Raw genomic sequence first — 23,027 nt, 5'->3', positions numbered from 1 at the left:
ATTGAAGTATAGATTGTTTATGATGTAATTCTTTTTTATAGATCGGTCCTATAAGTGGGGTATTGAGAATTAGAAAGGAGTTGGACTTTGAGAAACAACAGTTTTTCAACCTGACGCTGCTTGCTGAAGACAGAGGAATCCCCAGCCTTAGGAGCCAGACGTTTGTGGAGGTAGAGGTGCGTAGCACACATGCTCAAATATTCTACATCTCAGGGATCACCATAGCAGATCATCTGCCTCTATCTCACCCTATCCCTAGCACCTGTCACATCAATCCGCTACATGTCCTCCTTTACTTCATCCATAAATCTTGTGTGTGATCCTAACTGGCAACTCCATATCTAACATCCTTTGTAAAATAATTTCATCATCCCTTCTCTCCACACATCTAAACAGTCTCAGGCCTGCCTCTCTGACTTCGCTTCCAAACTGCTTAACCGGACCCGTTCCTTTGACATGCTTTTTTCTAATCTTGTCCATTCTGGATACTCCCAGTGCTCTTCAGCTCTGCCACCTCCAGCCCTGCCTCCCAAATGCAAATAATCAATTTTGTCAGCTTACATTATTATCAATAATTTGGGGTGTTAAGGTTCCAGTCTTTTTGTTAGTGCCACCGTCTCCAAACCATACATCAAAACAGGTCTCGCTACCATTTTGTGAACCTTCCCTTTAACTCTTATTGTTATTCTTCATTGGCAAATCACCCCTGAGGCTTTTCTCCACCCACTGCACTCTTTTCTTTACCTCTCTTGTGTGCTGTCCAGAAAAAAAATCCAATGATCAATTTTGTCAATTTACATTATCATTGATGATTTGGTTGGTTATTTTCAAGGTTGCAGTTGTTGACAAGATGTCCAATTGTATTTTTTTAGATCTTTCTTCCTTTAATTCTTCACTCATTTTTATGACACCGGTTAGATAGATGATTAAATGCGTGACAGCATTTAGCTCACGGTACATTTAACTTCCAAGACAGGGAATAACGTGTACAAAAGTGAAATATACAGATGGTCTACTGATGCCACACAATTGCATACTACAGATAATATCACACAGTTTTTCTGTCATAATTAATGTGCACCATTACATTTCTTCAGGTGGTGGATGTCAATGAGAATTTGTATGCGCCTTACTTCTCCGACTTTGCTGTGAGAGGCTCAGTGAAGGAGAACTCTCGTGCAGGAACAAGTGTCATGACTGTCAACGCTAAAGATGACGACAAGGGACGAGATGGCGTGCTGAAGTACTCTATCCAAGGTGGCAGCGGCCTGGGCACTTTTACGATTGACGAAGACACAGGTGTGACACAAGATCAATTTCTAAGCCTATTTATGTAAAGTGAAAATCCAATAACCCATAGTGCCATGCTTAGAATATCAACATCTAAGTTTTTGCATAGGAAATATTTTCACATGCCTTTCAAGATGGCTTGCCTAGGTTTTTATTTGATTTGTTTAATTGTAATTTGTAGAGAAAGTATGGCCACTTGTCAGTTCTTGAGTCAATGTGAAAATGTTTGTTACAGAAAGAAATTCAAAGAGCGTGCGAGGTATAGCGACAGTCACTGTGTTAATGGGGCCTCACGTGGGAGCTGTGTACTGGGAGATCATTACTGTAATGAGGGCAGCATGGCAGCCACATTGGCTGGGCCTCAGGCCGCTCTGTACAACTCATCCAGTGCTGAGCGGCTAACATTGATCAAGGCTCTCCTGCACAACAGCCCCGTCCTTCCCAAGTACGGAGAAATCACTATGACTTATTTAAGGAGGCCTGACCCAAAATAAGCATGCACACTCCAACTTTCCTGCAGTGTGAAACTGCTGCTGAAGACATGTTGATCCAAACAAGAAGCCATGACTCACTCACCCAGGGATAAAATGAATCAAATACCAAATGTGAAAATAGGACGCCTCATTTTAGTGCATATTGGGTCATGTACTATAGCTGTGCAACTTAAATTTTAGTCTTAACTGTGAGTATTGTCTGAATGTTAGGGGCTAACTACTGAAGATAGCGCAGATACAAATGCACAAAACATCCACAGTGCCTCCCCCTTCCCCAAAAAGGTGCATGTCATTAAATGTAAAACTTGAAAATTAATAACATGAGCACATCAATAAGATCTTACAATTTGCTTTTTTTTTTTTTTGTTAAATCAGATAAACAGCTGTGTTGTGGGCACATGGATGTATGCTTAAACATTTATAGCTACTGTCATCAATACTTTTTCATGAAAACCTGAAAAAGTGTGACTAAGAACTCTTTCTTTTCCACCAGTCATGATTGCATCATTGCAGTCTCTGCTTTTGTCCATCATACTGAAGCTTTTAAACCTAACAGTTCAGTGTCTGTCCATGGTGCTGAAATGCTGAACCTTCATGCTGAAACCAGACCCTCATTTGCTCTTCCCTACATATAGTGAATGAGACTTAATATACTTGCAGGTAGTGAGCCTTCGCGTTCTCTTTCTTCTTCACATGGCAGTTTTTTTCTAATCCCATCTTAAAATAAATATACAGCTTTTGCAGTTATCGCTGTTGTTTATATTTTATTTGACACATCCATATTTTAATTTTGAATAGGAAACCTAGTTTCCCAGAGTTAGTATTGCCTGTCAAACCATTCACTGCATACATGAATAGTTTTAAATAAAAGCCACCAATCACTGTCTAAGCAGATGTGGCAAAAGTAAACAATACAACAAGGACAGGCGATGATCATGTTGTGATCATCATGCTATTAGAAAACTGTGCATTAAATAAAATGGTTAATTTTTGTAATTGCAAGCTTTAAACAGCTACATTTATATATTTGCATACTCTATGTATGCTGTGTACTCATCAGCAAAACAGTTTTACAGTGCATGTACTGATCCATACAAATGCCTGTAATAGTATTTGGGGTTTTTATTCCCTGGAGTATTAATACCTCAGTAAGGAGCATCAGAGCCAGTGAGAACGTTTACTGAGTGTAGATTTTCCAGGGGAAATCAGACTGCTTGTTAGAGCAGAAAGTGAAGGGAGAGGGAAGTGGAAGTGAAGCGAAGAGAGGAAGGAAAAGCATGCAGGGGAGTCAGGAGTACATAAAAAGTGTCAAAAGAAAATACAGCTTTCTTCCTCCCAGACCTATATATATATATTTTAATGTCTTCTGGAAAGTTTTTCTTTTTATAACTTAGAGTTTTTTTCCCTAAGCATGTGAAATGCTAATGCATTTTACTATCGAAGGACACGATACAGTAAGAACATGCCAAGTTTTCCCTTATCATCAAGTGCTTCATTTTATCGTGTAGAAGTCAGTGTTGTCAGGCACGGACAGAGTAGCACTGCTTTGTACTCCCACCATGCATTTAGCTGCCATGTTGAGTGGCTTTGCTCTTGCTGCTTGTCAATCTGTGGCTCTTAGTGCCAGAACTAAATATGTGATGAGAGAGTGAGATGGACAGTGAGTGAGAGTGAAAGGGACAGAGAGAAAAATAGAAAGAATGAGAACTCTCTTTTGTTTAACCCGTCTCAGCTAATGCACCCCTTACTCCCACCCTCACTTGTAGTTTGTAAATCAGCTCTTTGATGCATCATGCATAGCCCATGACACCCCTATTGTCAGTCATAGCTGCTGTTAATGAGTGCCCTCTTTTCCCGCGTTTGATATTTAGATGTTTAAATGACTCAATCATACGTGGGTGGAAAACACATGGGCTAACAGAAAAGAAGACGGATCTTCTCTGGCTTTAAACCTTAGCTCCCCTGCACTTTGAACAAAAATTTGTATTCCTGTCATTGGTTTGGGTGGAAAGCAAGCCCTGCAATTTCTCATTGGACAGCTGTCAAACGCCACTGCTCCTCTATTAGTGGGTTTGCAAGCTCCAGGATTTGTCACAGTCAGGATAAGGCATTCTTTAAGTTACAAGCAAACACTTTTAAAAAGCACTCAGTCTTCATTTATTAAAATGAATAGGCCATATATTTTTCTGATGTCCTCTTTTATAGCACATTCAGAGCTATTCAGTTGTGTCTCAATAGAGAAATGCACACAATATTTTGTCATCAATCTTAGGATCAATTATTTGATATGGAGACATTAATTAAAAAATGGGATCACAAAACCTGTTTCTCAAGAATGGGGATGGTGAATAGATGTGGCAGATGGATGTAAACCCAACCAAACGCTGAAGTTCCAGATTAGAAAATGTGCTGTGACCCTTCAATTTTTTTTGTTCACTATTTGAAGTGTGTTATTTATGGTGAGAATGGATGCTGTCGAGTCAGATTTATATTGAATTCACTGAATAGTGCCTGTCGGTCTTAAAGTTCAAAGAGCTTTGGAAACAGCCAGCTCTGTTTTCCTTGTCTCTCTGTCAAGCTGTCTGACAGAGATGAGGTTTGAAAAGGACATGGTCAAGGACGACAGGGTAAGGGTGTATCTTAGCAAACACTTTTACTATGCATTGTGTGTGTCCTGGGCAGCGGCTTAGTCATAATCAGACATACTGCCACTTTCTGGCATAGTCTGATTTATTTGTGTGTACCTGGGGATGCAGATCTTGTGGATGAATTGAAGGCAAAGTTATGCAACAGATCTGCCGTATGACAAGCTTTCTTTCCTCCAACACCACAAACAATTATTAAATATGTCTGAAAAGATAAATCGCTGTCTTTTTCAGCATATTGAGAAAGAAGAACTGATGTCAAACTTGTTCTCGGGTTTCTTTGAGTACTTTGTTGTAGCATTGAGCATGATACTCCAGGGGTTGGAATTCCTAGAGTTCCTCTTAGAGTTTTGACTAGAGGCGTTCATTTTTTCATTTGGTTAAGTGAAATGATACCCAGTTTAGCCTCATTTTTGCCCCAAAAGCCAAAATTTCTGCTATATATATATATATATATATATATATATATATATATATATATATATATATATATACACACATGTGTATGTACATATATATAAATAATGAGCTTATATTCAGATTATGTACGGATGATCTGATGCACTTAAAAGGGTTTAAAGAGGTGTTTCTGCTCTTTGGTCTGTGCAAGAAAAGAAAAGAAATTATCGTAAGTATAGCCATCTGAGAGAACCACTACTTGTGTTTCAGACCATATTTTCTAAGGGGCAGCAGGAAGCTGGGAAGCCAAAACACTTTGTCTCAGAAAGTACCGTAGATAAATTGAAGGGCTGCATCAAGGCACAGCATAAGATAAATAAGGAAATGTGAGTTAATGTACTGCTACTTTAGTAAAGTCTGAGATTAAAACATGGAGCTGGAAATGAGCACAGTAGATCACCTTTTCCTAGCACTTCTTTAGTTATCTATAAAGCAGCAGCTTTTCTTTTATGGTACCTACGGTACTGTGCAAAGTCTTTGGCCACCCCTCATGCCTTTATATTTTGCTTCCAAGGAGCCAGACCTATAGTTTTTAAAGTTGTCTTAATCAACAGTTATGCAGACTTTCCGAAGGTCTTTCAAATTTTTTCTTTGGACGTTGGCTGCTTTTTCACTCACTTTCAGCCCAGTCCCTGTGACCATTTTCAGAGCAATGTTTATTCTTGTCTGTTAAACTACTTAACACTGGGCTACGACTTAATAAGCCTTAAAAAGGCACCCAGCTCAAGCGATGAACTAGTGTTGGGTTTAAACATTAGACAACTTACTAAAGAACCAAGTTTAAATTGTATCTTTAGGAACTTTTTAAATAATGATGCAAAAATACATCATTTGTTCCAATTTCTTTAGTTTAATCTACATAAAAATGCCATCGATTACACATTTTCACAGCCATGAAATAGTGTTTTCTGCACCAACAATGTAATTACTAAATAGCTTTTAGCTGAAAACTTGGCATATTTCAGTATGGTGTTCAGTGTTTCCTTAAAAAATGGACAAGTGGAGGACAAAAGAAACATCTACAAGGCATCAACAGTATCTGAATGTTATGTCCTTTAGAAATAGGAAAAAAATCTGGATTTTTGCAATGTACTGTAAATGGTTGTGGCTATAGAATTTTTTAATGATTAGGAATTTAGCATCACAATAGGCTAGATCATCCAACTGCCAATACTCCTGTGCAGCCATTCTTATATAATGAAGAAGATCATAACCATGAAATAAAAACATTAAAAAAACAAATTAAATTTGAGCTTGCTCACCTGCCCAAGTTCAGCTTGTGTGACAGCTTGTTGGGTTTAAATGTATGTAAACCTAAGCACAAATGCTGTGCATGCTCATGCTGTGCAGGCTCTCTATGTCTCAAAGGAGCCTTTATTTAACAGGAGCTTGCAGATCTGGTGAGAGTTTGTGTTCCTGAGCTGAAACGTTTTTTCAGCCTGCGTGTTTCTGTCTGACTTGTCTTTATTTTTTACTGATAGAAATGATACTGCGAGTGTTAGTGTTCTTTTTTTTGGATTTCTGCAATGTATACAATGTCACACTAATGTAACACATGCCGTTGTGTTTCTACAATGTCATACTCTTGGGAGCGGATAGAAAAGAAACAAATGAACCATAAAACCGTAGACCGTGTGTGCATGTGTCTTTTTTTAAATGGTTTTGTGAAAAGTCCTGGATGACGGATTTTCTTTTTTTTTTAAGTTGTGTCCATGTGTCAACCATTGTAAATATTCTCTTTGTCCCCGAAGAGGTCACCAAAACTGTCAGCTACTCATTTTCCTTAAGGCCACTAAGCACACGCCAGTCAATATATGTGAATGTCTGGGTGTCTTTGTGTGTGCATATATATGTGTGTGTCTTTATTGGTGTAGGGCAGCTCAGGGTGCATTTAGCACTAAGCAAATAGCAGTGGGAGCAGTTTGGTCAGTTGTGATTAGCCGTAGAGAAGCTGAAACATTGAAGGTGACTACAGTGGCACCACTAATGCCTGTGAATGTCACTGAAGCCAGGACACAAAGTTTTAGTCTAAATTTGTGTGCTTGCCTCTGGAAACTTAGTATTCAAAGACATTCCTAAGAGATCTTTTAAGGATTGTAATGTATTTTACAGATAACAGCCAGTTTCTCTCTCTCTCTTTTTCTGGCACTCTCTCTCTCTCTCTCTCTCGCACACACACACACACACACACACACACACACACACACACACACACACACACACACACACACACACACACTTAATAGATAAGTATTCAAAGCCAGGTAAAAACTGCATTAATCTTTCTCTCTGCTTCAACAGGGGTGATTTACACTTCTGGTATCCTGGACTGTGAGACCAAAGACTCCTACTGGCTGACTGTCTGTGCCATGGACAGGGGGGTTCCACCTCTGTCAGCTTCTGTTGAAGTCTTCATCCAGGTATAGAATCCACTGCCTATTGAATCATTATGTTAAATACATTTACCCACAGACTTTTATAGCATTGAACATAACAAGCAGATAATTTTCCCTTGTAATTTTAAGCCTTAAATGGATGTCCTCAAAGTGCGCTATTACTAAATACACCTGGTACATGCTGCTGGTAGCAGTTTGGATGTCTTTTTGTCGTCAGAACTGCCTTATTTCTTGGAGACAGAATCAACAATGCTCTATTGGACTGAGAGCTGGTGACTGTGCAGGGCATTTGAGTACAGTAAACTCATGTCATGTCCAAGAAACCAGTATGAGATGATTTGAGCTTTGTGACATGGCAGAAGATGTGATCACTGTGATCATAAAGGGATCATCATCAGTCATCATCAATACTCAGAAAGGCAGTGGTGGTTAAACTATGTGGTGATTAAACTATGCTCTGTTTGTGGCCCAAGATCTACAAAGGAAATATCTCCAAACCGTGACACCAGCAGTCTAAGCTGTTGACACAAAGCAGGGGCGTATGCTTTCATGTTTTTTAAGCCAAATTCTGACCCTGGTGAGGCCATACGGGCTGTAGCCTCAGTTTCTGTTTCTTACATGGCTGGAAGGGCCCCAGTGTGGTCTTCTGCTGCTGTAGTCCATCTGATTGATTGATTGATTGATTGATTGATTGGTAATTTATTTCAACATGTGAACAATATACAAGTACATTTAGAAAAGAATCTGCTTCGGCGTTCAACCTGTTGTGCATTCAGAGATGTTCTTGTATCCTTCTTTGCTGTATGGAGTGGTTATTTGAGTTACTGTTTCCTTCCTGTCAGCATATCATTTTGACCTTGTCTACATGCCTTAATGCATTGAATTGCTGCCATGTTTATGCCATGGCTGATTGGATATTTTCATTAATGAGCAGCTGAATAGATGTACAAAGGGCCAGTGAGTGTAGATATAAAACAAAAAAACAAAGTTCAAGTGATCTTTGTATGCCAAGTGCCATTAGATGACTGGTACAGCAGTCTTAGCCATTACTGAGCTTCTGTAGACAAGAAGTCTACTGGGTAAGATTGTTTTATATTCAAAATATGGTTTGCCAGTGTGTTACTCCCTTAATTTCACTTCCAGCATATCCAATCGCATTTTAATTGAAAGTATACCAGTTTTAGGTCATTTCAAGTTTATCTGTGTATTTATTGTACATGGAAAAATCATATTTAGTTATGCAGGGTACAGTTATGCACTTTTTATGCGTAACTTCTCGTTAACTACATTAAAATTATGTCAGGTTATAAACTTTTCAGCTTTTTTAACTGTAAAAGTAGCTTATTTTTCAATGGCAGTCACTGATAAAAGTTTACAGCCAGTCAACGTTACCCTCCAGGGTAATTTTGATGTTTATACTATAAAATTCTTGTAAAGCATTACATCCAAACAGTATGATGCCAAACGAGTGTGTTACTCTCTTGATTTCTGTACTCAGCACTCAGTCTGTAAGCAAGAGATACACTGTATGGGAATTCTCTGCTTCAAGTTTTTTCTAATTTATTTGCCCTTAAGTTTTTCCACCGTCTAAACACTCAAATACACACATAGTTGCTACATCACTGCTCCCCCTTTGGGGAAGAGTTCAGCTGTGTATAAAAGGGAAAAAAAGACAAGCAGCCTTTTCTGGCTTCAGGATATCCACGTGTGGTTATGTGAGTGGGTGCTTTACTCCCGGCCTATTCATCACATGGAAAAATGGGGAGATTAATCAGGCACAGGTGCTTCTGTTCACCGGCTGAACTGTCTTGGCTCTCTGTGCCTTCCAGCAAATGCTCAATCAACCCACTGCTTGCCATAAATATTCTAGATCTATGCTGTTAGAAGGGAAATTAATTTGGAGTGTGACATCTTTGACATTTTCTGGCAAATATATTTCCATTTTGTGATTGATAACATATCAACCCAGACCCAGACTGATTAACAAAGATACTAAAATCACAACAGAACAATATTATAGTGCGTGCAAATTCAGAGGGCTACTATCCATGTATTTGTTGCCATTCAAAGATCCAACTCAAATGATGAATATTTATTGCCTTTTTCTCCTCTTTTTCTCCTCTTTTTGCTTTGTTGTTTCATGTCTTCTTTTCTTCTTTGTCTCTGCTCAGGTAGAAGATGTCAATGATAATGCTCCCCTCACCTCAGATCCTATCTACCACCCGACTATCATGGAAAACTCTCCAAAGGATGTGTCAGTCATTCGTATTCAGGCGCAAGACCCCGATCTCACTGCTATACCCAGTCGTCTGAGTTATCGTATTACTGCCGGCAACCCGCAGAATTTCTTCTCTATTAATCCAAAAACAGGTGAGGTAGTGTGTGATGTGGTACTAGTGGAGTGGAAAGGAATGATGAAAGAAAGAATGGCCCCTCATAAATGCGCTTCAGGCATTTCATTAACAAGCTGGGATTAAACAGAACAACAGATATTACACAGATACGAGCTGTATGACAGAGAACAAAGAAATGAACTGTATCTCGCGTAACAGCATGCAGCTTCTACCTGATACTCCTCTGAGCTATTCACATGTTCTATTCACAGCAGTTATATTTGATTGTTTTTGATGATATGTATTTAAATGTTAAGCTGAAAAGGTGTAGAGTTAAAAAAAAAACTGATGCTGGCTAAATGTTTGAGGAGTATTACTTTCAATTTGGAAATAGGATTTATTGAGATAATACCAACCCTGACAGAGGTTCACCATAAGCTCTCTATTAGATATTGGATCAGTGGAGGGTTTTAAACATACTGGGCTTATGAAATTATGCCCAGATAGCCTGTTGTTGTTTATTAAATTTGCTTAGAAATGCATGAGAAATTAAAGTCAGTGAATGTGTATAAAATATTTTGTGAAAGCATATTGTCTGCGATTAATTGAATAATTTTACTTCTATGCCAATATACTGTTATATTATAATATATCTGTTTGTGTGCGGGGATAAATTCTAATTGCGTGTTAAAACATGCTGATTTATGTATCAGTCAGTAGATATTTCATTTTTATGCAGTTTAATTGGATTGGGATGAGTGCATTTTTAAGGTGCGCCACTAATTTGGCATTGAACTCCTATAAATAATGTCAGAGTTGTGATGGATGCTTTGAGAGAGAATCAAAATAGAAACAAGAAAAAACAATCTTGTTTTGGTAATGGCGCTTATATAGCCTTGAGTCATACGCTGTTTCTAGAAGACAGACGTACCCCCACCATGCTGTCAAACATTAGATTGTTGGCTACTGTCTTGGACCCAAGAAGTATTGTGGCCATCGTTTTTTGTGGGGGGGGGGTTTGTGAAGGAAAGGTTGAGAATCAGCTAATGATACCCATGAATAGCAAGCTTAGTTAGCAAGATTAATCTACAGTTCTTTATGATGTGAGATAGGTTATTAGTTTTGGCTAGCAGGAAAAATAAGCATAGAACAAAAAAATTTTGACTAGGGATGTGTGCAACTGGTTGACTCAAGGTTTAAATGTTGCTATCCTTGCCAGTCAGTGCCAGAAATACTAGTTAATTAAGTGTACAATTTTAATTCTACAATGGCAGTCAGCAGGGCTGATGGTTGAGCCTCCATCTCTCTATCTTACTTTGTGCAAGAAAGTTGTAAACAGATGACAGTTGTTTTAAATGTGCTGTTCTGCAATACTTTAATACAACAAGAAAAAAAAGTTGCCGTATGTTAGGCTTTGTCAGGATAAACTGGAGTATAATTACATTACAAAAGCTAGGTGTACCATATTCTGCATCTGGATTTGGGTGCTAGCATTGAAAAAAAAAGCAAGGCTACTGCAGCTATCAATGCTATTAGCCAAACTCTATAAACTAATCAGACTTTGTGAGTGTGCACAATGGTATACACAATGCAAAGTTCATTTAATGCATGATTTGATCAACAAAGAATGTAATTAACATTTTCATATAGCTCCTAAAATGCACATGAAATATTTGTTAGGTCAATGTTTAATTTTGTCCTTTCAAAGAAAAGGACAAGATATTTTAGAGTTTAAACAAGACAGCGCTGCAGTTGTGACTAAAAGTGACCATTCTGGTGATTAAACATTTCTTTGTGCTTAAAGTAGTAATACGAATAAAGACAAAACCTGTTATTTGTAGCAAACCTTGACTTGAGGTTTTTATGAAAAATGGATGCATGACTTTTGGAACCAGCAACTGGCAAACCCCTGGAGACTCAAGTAAAATGAGAAGTGGGCCACAGTGGTCTAGTAATCAAAGATTTGGTCATTTTCAGGCTTAGTCTGGAGTCCCAACTGTCACTGCCTTAAATTTATCAGGCGATTTATCAAATTTATCACAGCTCCCCTGAGGCCACAGAAGGCTGTATATATTTCTTCACATATCTGGTAGAAGATCTGTAAATAGACTAAGTTGCAATATGCGGGAACTTTAGTTTTCTGCATTTTTTCAGATTTGTATTGCAACCTTTTAACTTTTTTGTGCACTTCTTTTTACACACGTGTGTCTGTATATGCAAAAAATCGTATTTAAACATTTACACATTTGAATTTCATATGCATTTTTAAGAATTTCTTAAAAGAAGCCTGACAACTGAATATCAGCTCGCAGATCCTTGTCAAACTCTCCCTTTACTTTTCACAGAGCTTCTGTATAAAAATGCTCTATAGTAAATATTCAGACAATCTATTTTTAAATGAATGATCAATTTATACTAATATAATGGACACATTTGAAAATTAGAAGAATCACTCAAATGTCTCTGAAGAATACAAATATAATCAAAGAAAAATAAATACATAAATGGTAAGTTTGATGTATTTCAGTTTTGGCTGTCAAGTTTGTCCCCATGCATTCTCAGTACAAGCATTGCTTGACGCTTATATTAAAGAATTATTGAAGAGGTAAAATGTTTTATTCAAATCTAGTAGGAAAAAATGTGAAGTCTTTGCCATCTCTGCCCTAGATTAAGTAGTGAGTGTTCTAATAAACAACAAAAGGAAAATTTCAGCTGTTACAAGGACAACTTTTCAGATTCAAAGAAATGTCAGTAAAGTGTTCTGAAACCAGGAGCCTATAGGTAATGCAGCAGGATCTCAGTGATCAAGATTATAATAGAAAGATTTCACTAATAATATGCTGCTGCATGTTCACCTTGTTTGTAAATGTTAGGGGAATTTCCATGTGGCGTCCTCTAATCCTCTGAATATTCCTCTATGCATTATGGCTATAATATTGACATTATGTAGGGAAATGGAGGGGGCTGAAACAGGGTGAGGGGACTAATATTGATCCTATTAGCGAGACGCTGATCCTCAAAAACTCATTACTATGTAAACTGTATCCAACACAGGCATTCTCAAACATAGGTATGGTCGAATAGTCAAAAGAATTTCCCTCCTTTTCATAATCAATTTTCCTTTGATGTTGGTGGAAAATGTCACGTACACTAGACACATAAGACATGCCATATTGAATACAATGTTCAGAAGATCGATTACAAAATATGCATCTTACTTAACCTCTTTGCTAACCTCATTTGCATACAAAAGAAAACAAGCAGTGCAATATTATATATATATATATATATATATATATATATATATATATATATATATATAATTTTAGTTTTTTAATTGCGTGTGTGTGTAATTATGCATGACTCTCTGTTTAGGATTTTTAGAACCAAAGTAGAATTCCATCATTTAGCTTAACCCCACCCCGAAACCTTAGACACACCTTGATCAATTATTATAGGTCACAAAAGCTCATAGAAATCTGTGTTTTTCATGCAAAAAGCATAAGAAGCAGCATTACATGCTACACAGTGCAATGTTCATAGTTCAGCTGCTGATGAAAATTCAAAACAGTTAATGGAAATGGAAAATGCATCTATAAATAACATTTAAATGATCTGCATCACTTTGTCAGTTTCATTGATCTTTTTCACGAACAGTCGGACGGGTATGTGATGTAATTATCTTCTTTCCTTTCATAAAGGATAGCCACGTGTATACTACACTAAAGGAGGTAATAAAGGAAGCACTGAGGCACCGTCCCTTAATATTTCAAGAATTCAACTGAGATACTTCTGCGTCAGTTCCCTCACTCGGGAAGCTTAACTGTTTGACTGCAAAATGTTGTGTACCTGTAACAGTGAGTCAGAGTGAGTCATTGTGAATGTTTTAAAGTACCACTGATGTTAATGCTGTCAGTGCAGGTTCAAAATTATACTCAGTTAATTTACTTTTTAGCAGATTACAATACACATGCAAGAGCTGTATCTACAAATAATGTGTGTATGTGTCAGAGAGAAAAGAGACTCTGTGTGGTCATTTAATCAATGGATTAATTGGTTACAGCTTTGTTGGGTCTGTTGCAGTGAGTCAATAGAGATGACGCCACAACCGCAACATACAGCTGTATAAAAATAATTTGCCTTTGTGTGTATGATTGTGCGTTTCTGTGTGTGTGTGTGTAAGCTGTATTTCTTTTGTGCCAGTGTGCATGTCACAGGGGAGAGTTTCTAGCCATCTGAGCCCAGTTTTCTGTCTCTGTCTAAAGACCCACAGTATTCTGTTATCTGTTACTCATTAATTTTATACATAGAAACTCATTGATGACAGTATTGTTTCCAGTGTGATAAATGAACTACAAAAGACACACTGGGTTCCACCAGCTTGCCAAAGCCCATTAAATAACACAAAAAATATGTTTTCTTTTGTGGATAAACTTGACTCTGCAGCTTTAGGAAAACAGTCACAAGGTTTGAATTTGAATGCATCATTACCATAATTTCTATTGTTTTGTGAGTGACAGTGCCACCGTGTTAGTTTGGTAATAAGACATGCATGAATGGGGAGATGCATTCAGTTTAAATCAATCCTCACTGTTTGCACAGTCAGAAACTTTCCATGTACCAGAGTGATTTCATTGGATAAACAAAATCTAGCTGATTGATTTGCTTTCAGGATGCAAGTGGCAGCAAAAACTATGAACCTGAACTGCTGAAAAACTTCTTGAAGTTTTAGATTGTTTTTCAAAACTAGGTTTGGGGTGCTTCAAAGTAATATATTTTTCAGGTTTACTCTGGAAGTGTCATTTTGATGGGTTTGAGGTAGCACAACAATTCCCAAAATGTATTGAAGCCAAACTTTGAATGAGTGCAAAGTGTGTAAATGTGCTGTGACAGCTTACAGTGCTGTCAGTTTGTCTCTGGCTGAGTGAGTGAAGCCTACCTCCTTTGGGGAGGAAAACAGAATAGATAAGTGTTGACACAGGGTGTTAGATGGAGTGCTTCTTGTAAAAACACGCATGTTTGCAGAGTGCCATGGTGGCTGTGTGACCTTTTTTTTAAACAACCTTCTGTTCGATTGAATTGGTTTTGTTATGCCAGACACTTGGGTACACACACACACACACACACACACACACACACACACATATATATATATATATATATATATATATATATATATATATATATATATATATATATATATATATATATGTATGTGTGTGTGTGTGTGTGTGTGTGTGTGTGTGTATATATATGTATATATATAGCCTGAAAATGACCATATGTATGTCTTGCCCTATGGTGTGAGGACGATCATGAGGAAGTTTGTGGATCAGCCTAAATCTTATTAATGTTCTTTAAGTGGGAAATACACCCCTCATAACACAGTATGTAATTTTGGATTGCCCACAAGGTTCCACTGCTCATGAAGGCAGATACAGGCCCAACTCAGTTTGTCAGTGGACATTTAAATGATTCAGAGAAGGCTTGGTAGAAAGTGCTGTGGTCAGAAGAAACCAGAATCAACCTTTTTGACATCATGTGAAATGCTGAGTCTGACCCAAAAAACACAGACCCCCTCAGTCATTTATGGAGGTGGAAACATTATGCATTGGGACTGTTTTTCTGGTATGGAACAACTTCTCTGCATTGAGGGGCCAATTGACAGGGCCACGTAGCATAAAATCACGGATGAGAACCTTCCCTGAGCCAGAACACTGATGAACATGGGTTGTGGATGGGTCTTCCAACATGACACTGACTCAAAACAGGCCACCAAAGTAACAAAGGAGTAGCTAAAGGGGAAGTACATTAAGGTCTTGCCTAGCAACTCTCCAGACCTCAATTCTATAGAAAATCTGTGGAGGGAACTGAAATCTTGGAGTTGCCAAGTGTCAGCTATAGGATTGTCTGTAGAAAGTGTCTGTAAAGAGGAATGAGCCAAAATCCCTCTTGAGCAACGCAGTATCACCGACAAATGTGTAATAGACATGCCAGTCCACCGTATCCAGTTCACAAATACATATTTCACTTAATGACATTCAAATCACTTTAGAATTTGAAAGTTTTTCTTCAGTATTTTTAGTTTTTTGTCTTTCTCTATTAAAATGAAACGAACCATAAAAGTTGTTCATTTCTTTGTGAGTGAACCAACTTAAAAAATTATCAGAGGACCAAATGATTATTTCCCCCACTGTAAATATGCTACTTATGAATTCTCCCCATTGAATTCTTCCTGATTAGCAGACACGTGACAAGAAGGTTGGCAACAAAATTTAAACAAATGATAGAAAATTTTAAATAAAAAGGGACGTGTAAAAAGCACGTTTTCCACATTATGTTCCAATATCAAACAATAGAGGGAACCAATGCCACTTAAATAATGTATTGCTGTTGTATCCATCACGTTAACCTTGTTGATTTTTATTTTATAACATAAAGCAAAACCTGTCAGTTTTGTGTAATATGTAAAAACAAAAAGTCATAATTTGTCATTGGATCAAACTGTCTTTGGGAAAATGACAATCTTTCTAATGAATCGTTTGATTTTGATTTCTACATCTTAAAGGGATTTAAAAAAAGGAAGATGTTCCAGTATGAATACTTCAAACTTGAAATTAAAAATTAGTTTTTTTAGTGTAGCTCGAATTAGAAAATAAATGAGGTGTTATGCGGGTAAGAAGAAAGCGGTGAACTGAAGTTTGTATAATGATTTAAGACAGACCACTGGACCATCACTTTTTGTGTGTGCATGTGAAAGTATGGGTGGTGAATTTTCAAATTATTGCTTCTTTGTCCAATTAAAACTGAGTGTAGTATGACTGCAGATGTGCTGCAAGCTGTAGATCATTGATTTTTATCAGAGTTGTTATTCGCGCCGTGTTCTGCTGAACAAGCCCCTCCTCCTCCTTCCAGTCTGTCTCCCAGAGCTCATGACCGCTGCTTTAGATTTACTCCTAATTTGCTTAATTGAAGTTAGCCTGCATAACAAGCTCAAGGTGACACTGTGATATGTGCAAGCTTGTGAATGTGTGTGTGTGTGAGAGTGTGTGGTGTGTATGTGTGCGCACACCAGGATTTTAGTCTACCCATTGAGCGTTTACTGCACAGCATTTTAGGCACCCAGACTAATCCTACCCCTCTGCAACGCTTCATTACACCGAAACAAAAACACTCAAGCACCACCAGTCACCAGTCAAGCACACTTGCTCTAATAACTTCACATAAAAGTGCACGCAGAGGGATTTCTGTAATATATACTTTTTAGTTATTGTGTGTGTGCGCTGTGTGTATATGGATGTCATTAGTTGCACAGACATGCTGTTACTCTTTAATTATAAGCACCTGCTGTGAGTGAAAAAAAGGATACTGCAGTACAACAAAGAGAATTATTATTTTTTTTACTGAAACAAGAATCATCAGTGACTTTTTCCCTTTTGCATTTGTTTGTGCATCTTGGGGTAAAATAGCTCCAGGCTAAGACAAATGTTGACTTACGGTATCTTAATGTCCCGAATCTGCTTATAGATCAATGCTTATGTTTCTTCCTTAGTTTCCTTGTTTGTACGAGTAATGTCTGAGGAGCTTTTTGTTTTATTTCCAAAGTTTTTACTGACTGAATCTGGCAGTTATTAAGAAAATTCAGTTACTTTGCTGTGGCTTACCTTCCTATTAGGGACAAAAAGCATGTGGCCTCATTGTAAATCATTTAGGCAGGCAGCGTTTTGAATAAGCAGTGGGAAAGGTTTCAAGGAATTGAAAGCTAATCAATATAGCATACTATGAAAAATCCTCAGCTACTATGAACTAAGTGAAAACATGGCTGTATGTGCATATATATGTGTGTGTGTGTGTGTGTGGGGGGGGGGGGGGGGGGGCTTTTTAGTTGTATAATGAAAGAACGTTAATAGTTAAATCAAATAATAGGAAAAAAAATAGCATCAAGAGAATATGAAGTTGTCATTGTGTCTGATTTCCAGTGAAGCCTGATACAGTTTGTCACACCATCCAACCATCATCTGAATGAAGCTGATCGATCAAAGCTATTATGTCCTGGTGGCTTGAAAGCCAACTAAATGACCCTCAGTTATCCAGTACCGTTTGTGCTGAATGTGAATGGCTCAGTTGGGGTTGTAGTATGTAGTTTTTTTGGTGATGCTTACATGCATGCGGGCTTACGCATGCATAAATAAAGTGACTCTAATGACAGATATATATATTTTTTTCTATAAAGCCAGTGCATATTGTCATGTACAGTAAATGTATAGTGCAAGCAATAAAAGCAGTTTTTATTTGTTATATACAACTTTGCTTTTCTTTTTCTTTTTCTTAAAATGATTTTTAGGTCTGATCACAACAACAGCGAGGAAACTGGACAGAGAACAACAAGCTGAACACTTTTTAGAGGTACAGTAAAGCCTGAACCGTATTCATAGGTTCATATTGATATTATTTATCCAGGCCTGCCACTTGCCATAACCTACTATTAACAAAGACAGGGTGGAGGACAACCCTGGCAGACCCTCAAGGCTCCATAAACTGTGATGAATGGCTGTAGTTTTGGGCCCCAGGTTTGGGATTTTCTAAATGTAATCATTCATCATTGGTTATCTTCTCCACTCAGGACGGGAACAGGGAGGAGAGGAGTTGGTCTGCCCAGCATTTGATAAGTGCAGACACTAGGCATACAGATAGCTGGGTGATTACCATTTCTGTTGCTCCTGCAGCTCTGCATACAGATGAACCTGATAATCACAGATTCTTGACTTTGTGGACATGAACAAACTTCTATTCCCCCACACTTCGCTTACAACTTATTAAATGCCATTGAATTCACGAGCACTTTGCCTTTCTACAAAATGGAATGAAATAACCTGCAGTTGACCCACACGATTGCACCTGTGCGCTTTTGTTATGTGTTCTATTGTATGCCCGAATTGCCAATTGAGTTGTCCAGACTCATGCTGCCTTGTTTAGCTCCCATACTTAATAAATGTATGGCAGCACACTACAAAGTGAAAGAAACAGTAGAGAGAAAACTGCCAAGAAAATATACTATTGTGGCCAACTTGGAAAGAAACAAGTAAAGAAGTCTTTGTTAAAACATTGTTCTGAATATCACCCATGCATGCCACCCACTGCTCAGCCTGACTGCTTATGCTGTCTGTATTAATAGCCTAGTGAAGAGTCAGGCTGGCAGCAATGGTGTTCACCCCTATCTGATCCAATTGATCCGTGATCAGCCCTCTGCCACCGCCTCCAGGGGATCAATAATACAAAGAGATTTCCCGTGAGCTCAGCTCCACGTGGCCCTGCCGTCACACAGCATGAGCAAGATTTACGATATCAATAAAATGTATGTGCTCCCTAGTAAAATCCCATGCATTTGTGTGCTTGTGTTCACGTTTTTCCCAGATTACAGTAATAGATGGCCCGGTGACCACACGCCAATCTACTGTGTGGGTCATAGTTCACGTCCAGGATGAGAACGACAACCCGCCCACCTTCCCAGAGGTCACCTACCGCATCAGCTTGCCCGAGCGAGACAGGAACAAACGCGGGGAACCCGTGTACCGTGTCTTCGCTTACGACCGTGATTATGGCGCCAATAGCAACATCACCTACAGCATCATTAGCGGTAATGAGGACGAAAAGTTCAGTATCGACCCCAGGACTGCTATGGTGTCGTCAAAGAAGATGGTGACAGCAGGCAGCTATGACATCCTCACTGTGAGTCTCTCATATCAAATATAAAAGCTATCCTCGTTTTTAAAAGGAAAGCCTGTATTTGAAATCTGTGGGGAGATATGGCAGACAAAAGCCAGCACTCAGTAACAACAGTCTAAATTGCTGAAACGGCCTTCCTTGAGATAAGACTTTAAGGCACAGTGCTGCTTTTTTTCCATGTCTTGAGTGCTGCGTTTTCAATTCCGTTTCTTACAAACTAATCACAGCCAGTGTGCGCTTGTTAGCTCCTAAGGCTCTGCTTTCAGGGAAAGTTGGCAGAAGCAAACGCAGTAACTTTGCCATGTTTCAAAAGCCCAGGTACTGGAGCACACACATTATTCTATTGCCAATAAATTCAGCAGCAGAGTGGAGGGGTTGTGGGGTGGAGTGGTGTCGATGGATACTAGGTGGCATGATAGATCTTAGTTGATCTAGCATGAAAGGGTACTTGTGGTCAGACTAATATTACAAACAAACACAAATTGCATTTTTTGCATCCATATTTATACACTGGCCAAACTAGTATTGTATTTGTGTTGGGTGCGAAAAAGGCAGACCAAGCTATTGAAAGCCAGGTAGTGAGGCTCATCTCATTAATCTGCATTTGTTGGGATCAAAGTTTTTGTATGGATGGGATGTTATTGCTAGGCTATAGATGTAGTTAATCCACTCTAGGGGCAGTCAGTCAGTGCAGTGGTGATCAGTATAGATTATGATTGTAGGTTTCGTGGTCTATGAAGTGGAGAGGAAAGAATTCTAATGTACTCAAAGTTTTTGGTTGGCCTGAATACATGCATACTAATAGCAAGTAGTGGTAAGTCCTCCATTTGCTTGTGTTGGTATGGTGGCCCTGAAAGGTTAAATGCATTGCAACTCAAAAAACAGAAAATAGAAAAACACTGTAAAATCAGACAAAACACAACAGAAATGGAAAGAAAATTAAGCAAACATCATGAAACGAAATAAAAGTGTTTCTAGAGGGAAACAATAATGTGGTGGAACTACTGCAAAGAGTAAACGGCTAATACCAAACGTGTATCTACAATATTATATGAATCATGTGATTTTAATGCACATATTGATATGCAGCTTTTTCTTCTTTACATTACCGATGAACCCTCTGCTTCGTTTGAGTGTGTCTCAGTGCAATCCTTCGCATGTTTTGGTTTCTGTCACTCTCACAGCTTGTTTTGTTTCATGATTTGTTATTTGTTTGTTTGTTTTTTATATTTCTGTTGTTTTTCATTCAGCACCCTGAGGCAACTGAAATTGTCATTTTTCTATTTGCTGGTGGTTTCATAAGTTGCAGCCCATTTGATCTCTCAGGGCTACCAAACTAATTTATCTATATTGTTCCTTCTCTTAGATAAAAGCAGAGGACGGTGGCGATCCGCCATTATGGTCTACTGTTAAACTTCATGTAGAGTGGATTCGTAAACCTGCCCCCTCACCAGTGCCCCTACTGTTCACCCAGCGGTACTACAATTTCTCCATTTCGGAGACAGCTACTGTTGCCCAGCCAGTGGGAGTCGTGGCTATCAGCCAGTCCAGCACACCTGTCTGGTTCACTATCATTGGTAAGAAAATTAATATAAGATACTGAACTAACAGAGAGCCAAAGGACAGTACATACTCTGAATTTTCTCATAAAAGTGTCCTGGTTACACTAATGAAAAGTTACAAAGTGTTTCTTGATAGTGAGTTAGTAATAAATTGTTCTAGTTTTCATCATTATTGTCTTGACTCTGGTAAAAAAAAAACAGATCTCCTCCCTGGTTTTTAATAGAACAACTAAGGAATATTAACTTTTATTTGATAGTTAACATTAAATAAAAATGTAGAGCTGTTAAATCAAGAAAATATGTTTAATATTTAATTGTTCTTTTTTTAATAGACAGAGAAAATGCAATGTGCAAATGTTTTTCCCAGTTCATTCTTAGTGTTAATGTTAGATGAGTAATCGTACAGAAACGGTTATTCATATTTCAGATAGTTTTAAAAAATAAAAGCATTGGGGATATTTTATTTCAAACTTCCAGAAGTAAGCTCTTATCACCCACCCTTAGCTTAAGTATTCTAATGAAAAGTCAATTTGTATCACTTAGTGACACATATATATGTAAAAACGTCAAGAGGTCAACTTTGCAGTGCTGTATATAAATCATCCAAACCTTTGATCACAGGGATATTCAGACTTCATGAATATTTATATTCTCTTTTTTCTTTCCTCTCTCTCACCTTTAAGGCGGGCGCCCTGCCAGAGAAATGTTCTACATTCCTCAGAATGCATGTGGAAGAAACTGCTCGCTTGACACAGGTCGGGTCAAAGCTAATTTTGCCACACCTTTTCCCCCAAATGCTGCAGGTTTGAAGAAATTAAGGAAATCAAGGAAATGTAGCACGCAGTTCCATGACCTTGTTTAGCCAAAGGCAGAAGTGATCGATCTGAGTTTGGAATAGTAATCTCACACAGCTCCACTAATACTATGCAGTATCATTATCTCTGCCCACACAAGACAGGTTTGTGCTATTAGTTCAGCTACATTGTAGCTACTTTGGAAAGTTGCTGCATTTCTGATAGAAGCAGCCTGTAATGATACTGCTCCCCCTTCCATAAGGCCTCCATACAGTATTTTTTATAAAACAACAGGCTATTTTAATGTTTCCACTTAAGGCTGAATTCAAATGCACCTCACTGTTTTTTAGCAGTTATGGATAAACCTTACAGTGACTAAAACAAGTACTAAGAAATGTGAGAGGAATTGCTCTTACAGTATAAATGACCCTTCAGAGATTTAGCACCCACATTTTCAGATGCTCCTTAGATTTACAAAACTTCACAGAGCTCTAGCCCAGTGCTTTACTGTCAAGCCCGGCAGCATTAGTATTTCGGATCACTCTCACTGCTTTGTGCATCATTGGTCAGCCACTGCAAACAACTGTGGAGCTGAAACTGCACTGGAGCGTTTAGCAACTAAAGAGGCAGATTGTATTCCTCTGGTGGAGACCAAAGCCAGATCTGAAAATATGGGATACTTTGCTTACATTTGTTAGGGGCCATGTACAGTTTGAGAGTTTTGCATATAATTGCTTTTTTGTACTGCATTTCTTTTGAATCACACTAGAGAAATATTTGTTCTTAATCATTTTTATGGCACTGAATGTGATTTTGTGATATAGATAGACAGAAGAGTTTGATTCTTATACGGCTTTCTTATCGGGCGTGCTCTTTCTGGATTAATAACAGAACTCTGAGGCATCATTCCACCCTGACAGGAAAAGAAACTAGTGATTACATGCTGTAATTTTCTTTTTTCTCAATGCTGTGAGACTGATCCCTCGTAGTGTTGAATTGACCCACTGCTCTGCCATGAAAAGTAGAACAAAAAATAAATAAACAATGTGAGATCCTGTATTTTGCTCCCACTCAACACGCATCAGTGGTTGTGTGAAAAATGCCCAATCAGTATTCATATGCTGAGGGGTGCTCAGGCTCCCAGATATCTCGGGAGAGAAGCTGGAATGAGAGGAAGGATGGTACCGAATACCTAACACATATCACTCCCCTCCCTCACTTTAATCAAACATTAAGCCTTTAAACTGTACACTCGCCGCCCGTGGAAAAGACCCTGCTGCAGGTTTTTGATCTCTGAGATGGGTTGTGTTTTGGAGTGATAAGACAGA

General features: G+C 38.3%; 1 protein-coding gene across 4 annotated transcripts in view; it reads left to right on the top strand.

Annotated features, from left to right (window-relative positions):
- Positions 1 to 23,027, top strand: part of fat3b (FAT atypical cadherin 3b) — a 74,225-nt gene that overhangs the window by 4,194 nt on the left and 47,004 nt on the right. For all 4 annotated transcript variants that reach the window (XM_076889195.1, XM_076889193.1, XM_076889194.1 and 1 more), the window contains exons 3-10: positions 42 to 176; positions 1,098 to 1,299; positions 7,190 to 7,308; positions 9,456 to 9,654; positions 17,962 to 18,023; positions 19,032 to 19,346; positions 20,710 to 20,920; positions 21,589 to 21,660. In XM_076889195.1, coding sequence (XP_076745310.1) covers positions 42 to 176; positions 1,098 to 1,299; positions 7,190 to 7,308; positions 9,456 to 9,654; positions 17,962 to 18,023; positions 19,032 to 19,346; positions 20,710 to 20,920; positions 21,589 to 21,660 — 1,315 coding nt within the window. The remainder of the gene's footprint in view (positions 1 to 41; positions 177 to 1,097; positions 1,300 to 7,189; positions 7,309 to 9,455; positions 9,655 to 17,961; positions 18,024 to 19,031; positions 19,347 to 20,709; positions 20,921 to 21,588; positions 21,661 to 23,027) is intronic.

Source organism: Maylandia zebra, linkage group LG10 (assembly GCF_041146795.1).
Source record: "Maylandia zebra isolate NMK-2024a linkage group LG10, Mzebra_GT3a, whole genome shotgun sequence".
NCBI lineage: Eukaryota > Metazoa > Chordata > Actinopteri > Cichliformes > Cichlidae > Maylandia > Maylandia zebra.
The sequence above is the reverse complement of the archived record's forward strand: the minus strand, read 5'-3'. Positions and strand labels throughout refer to the sequence as shown.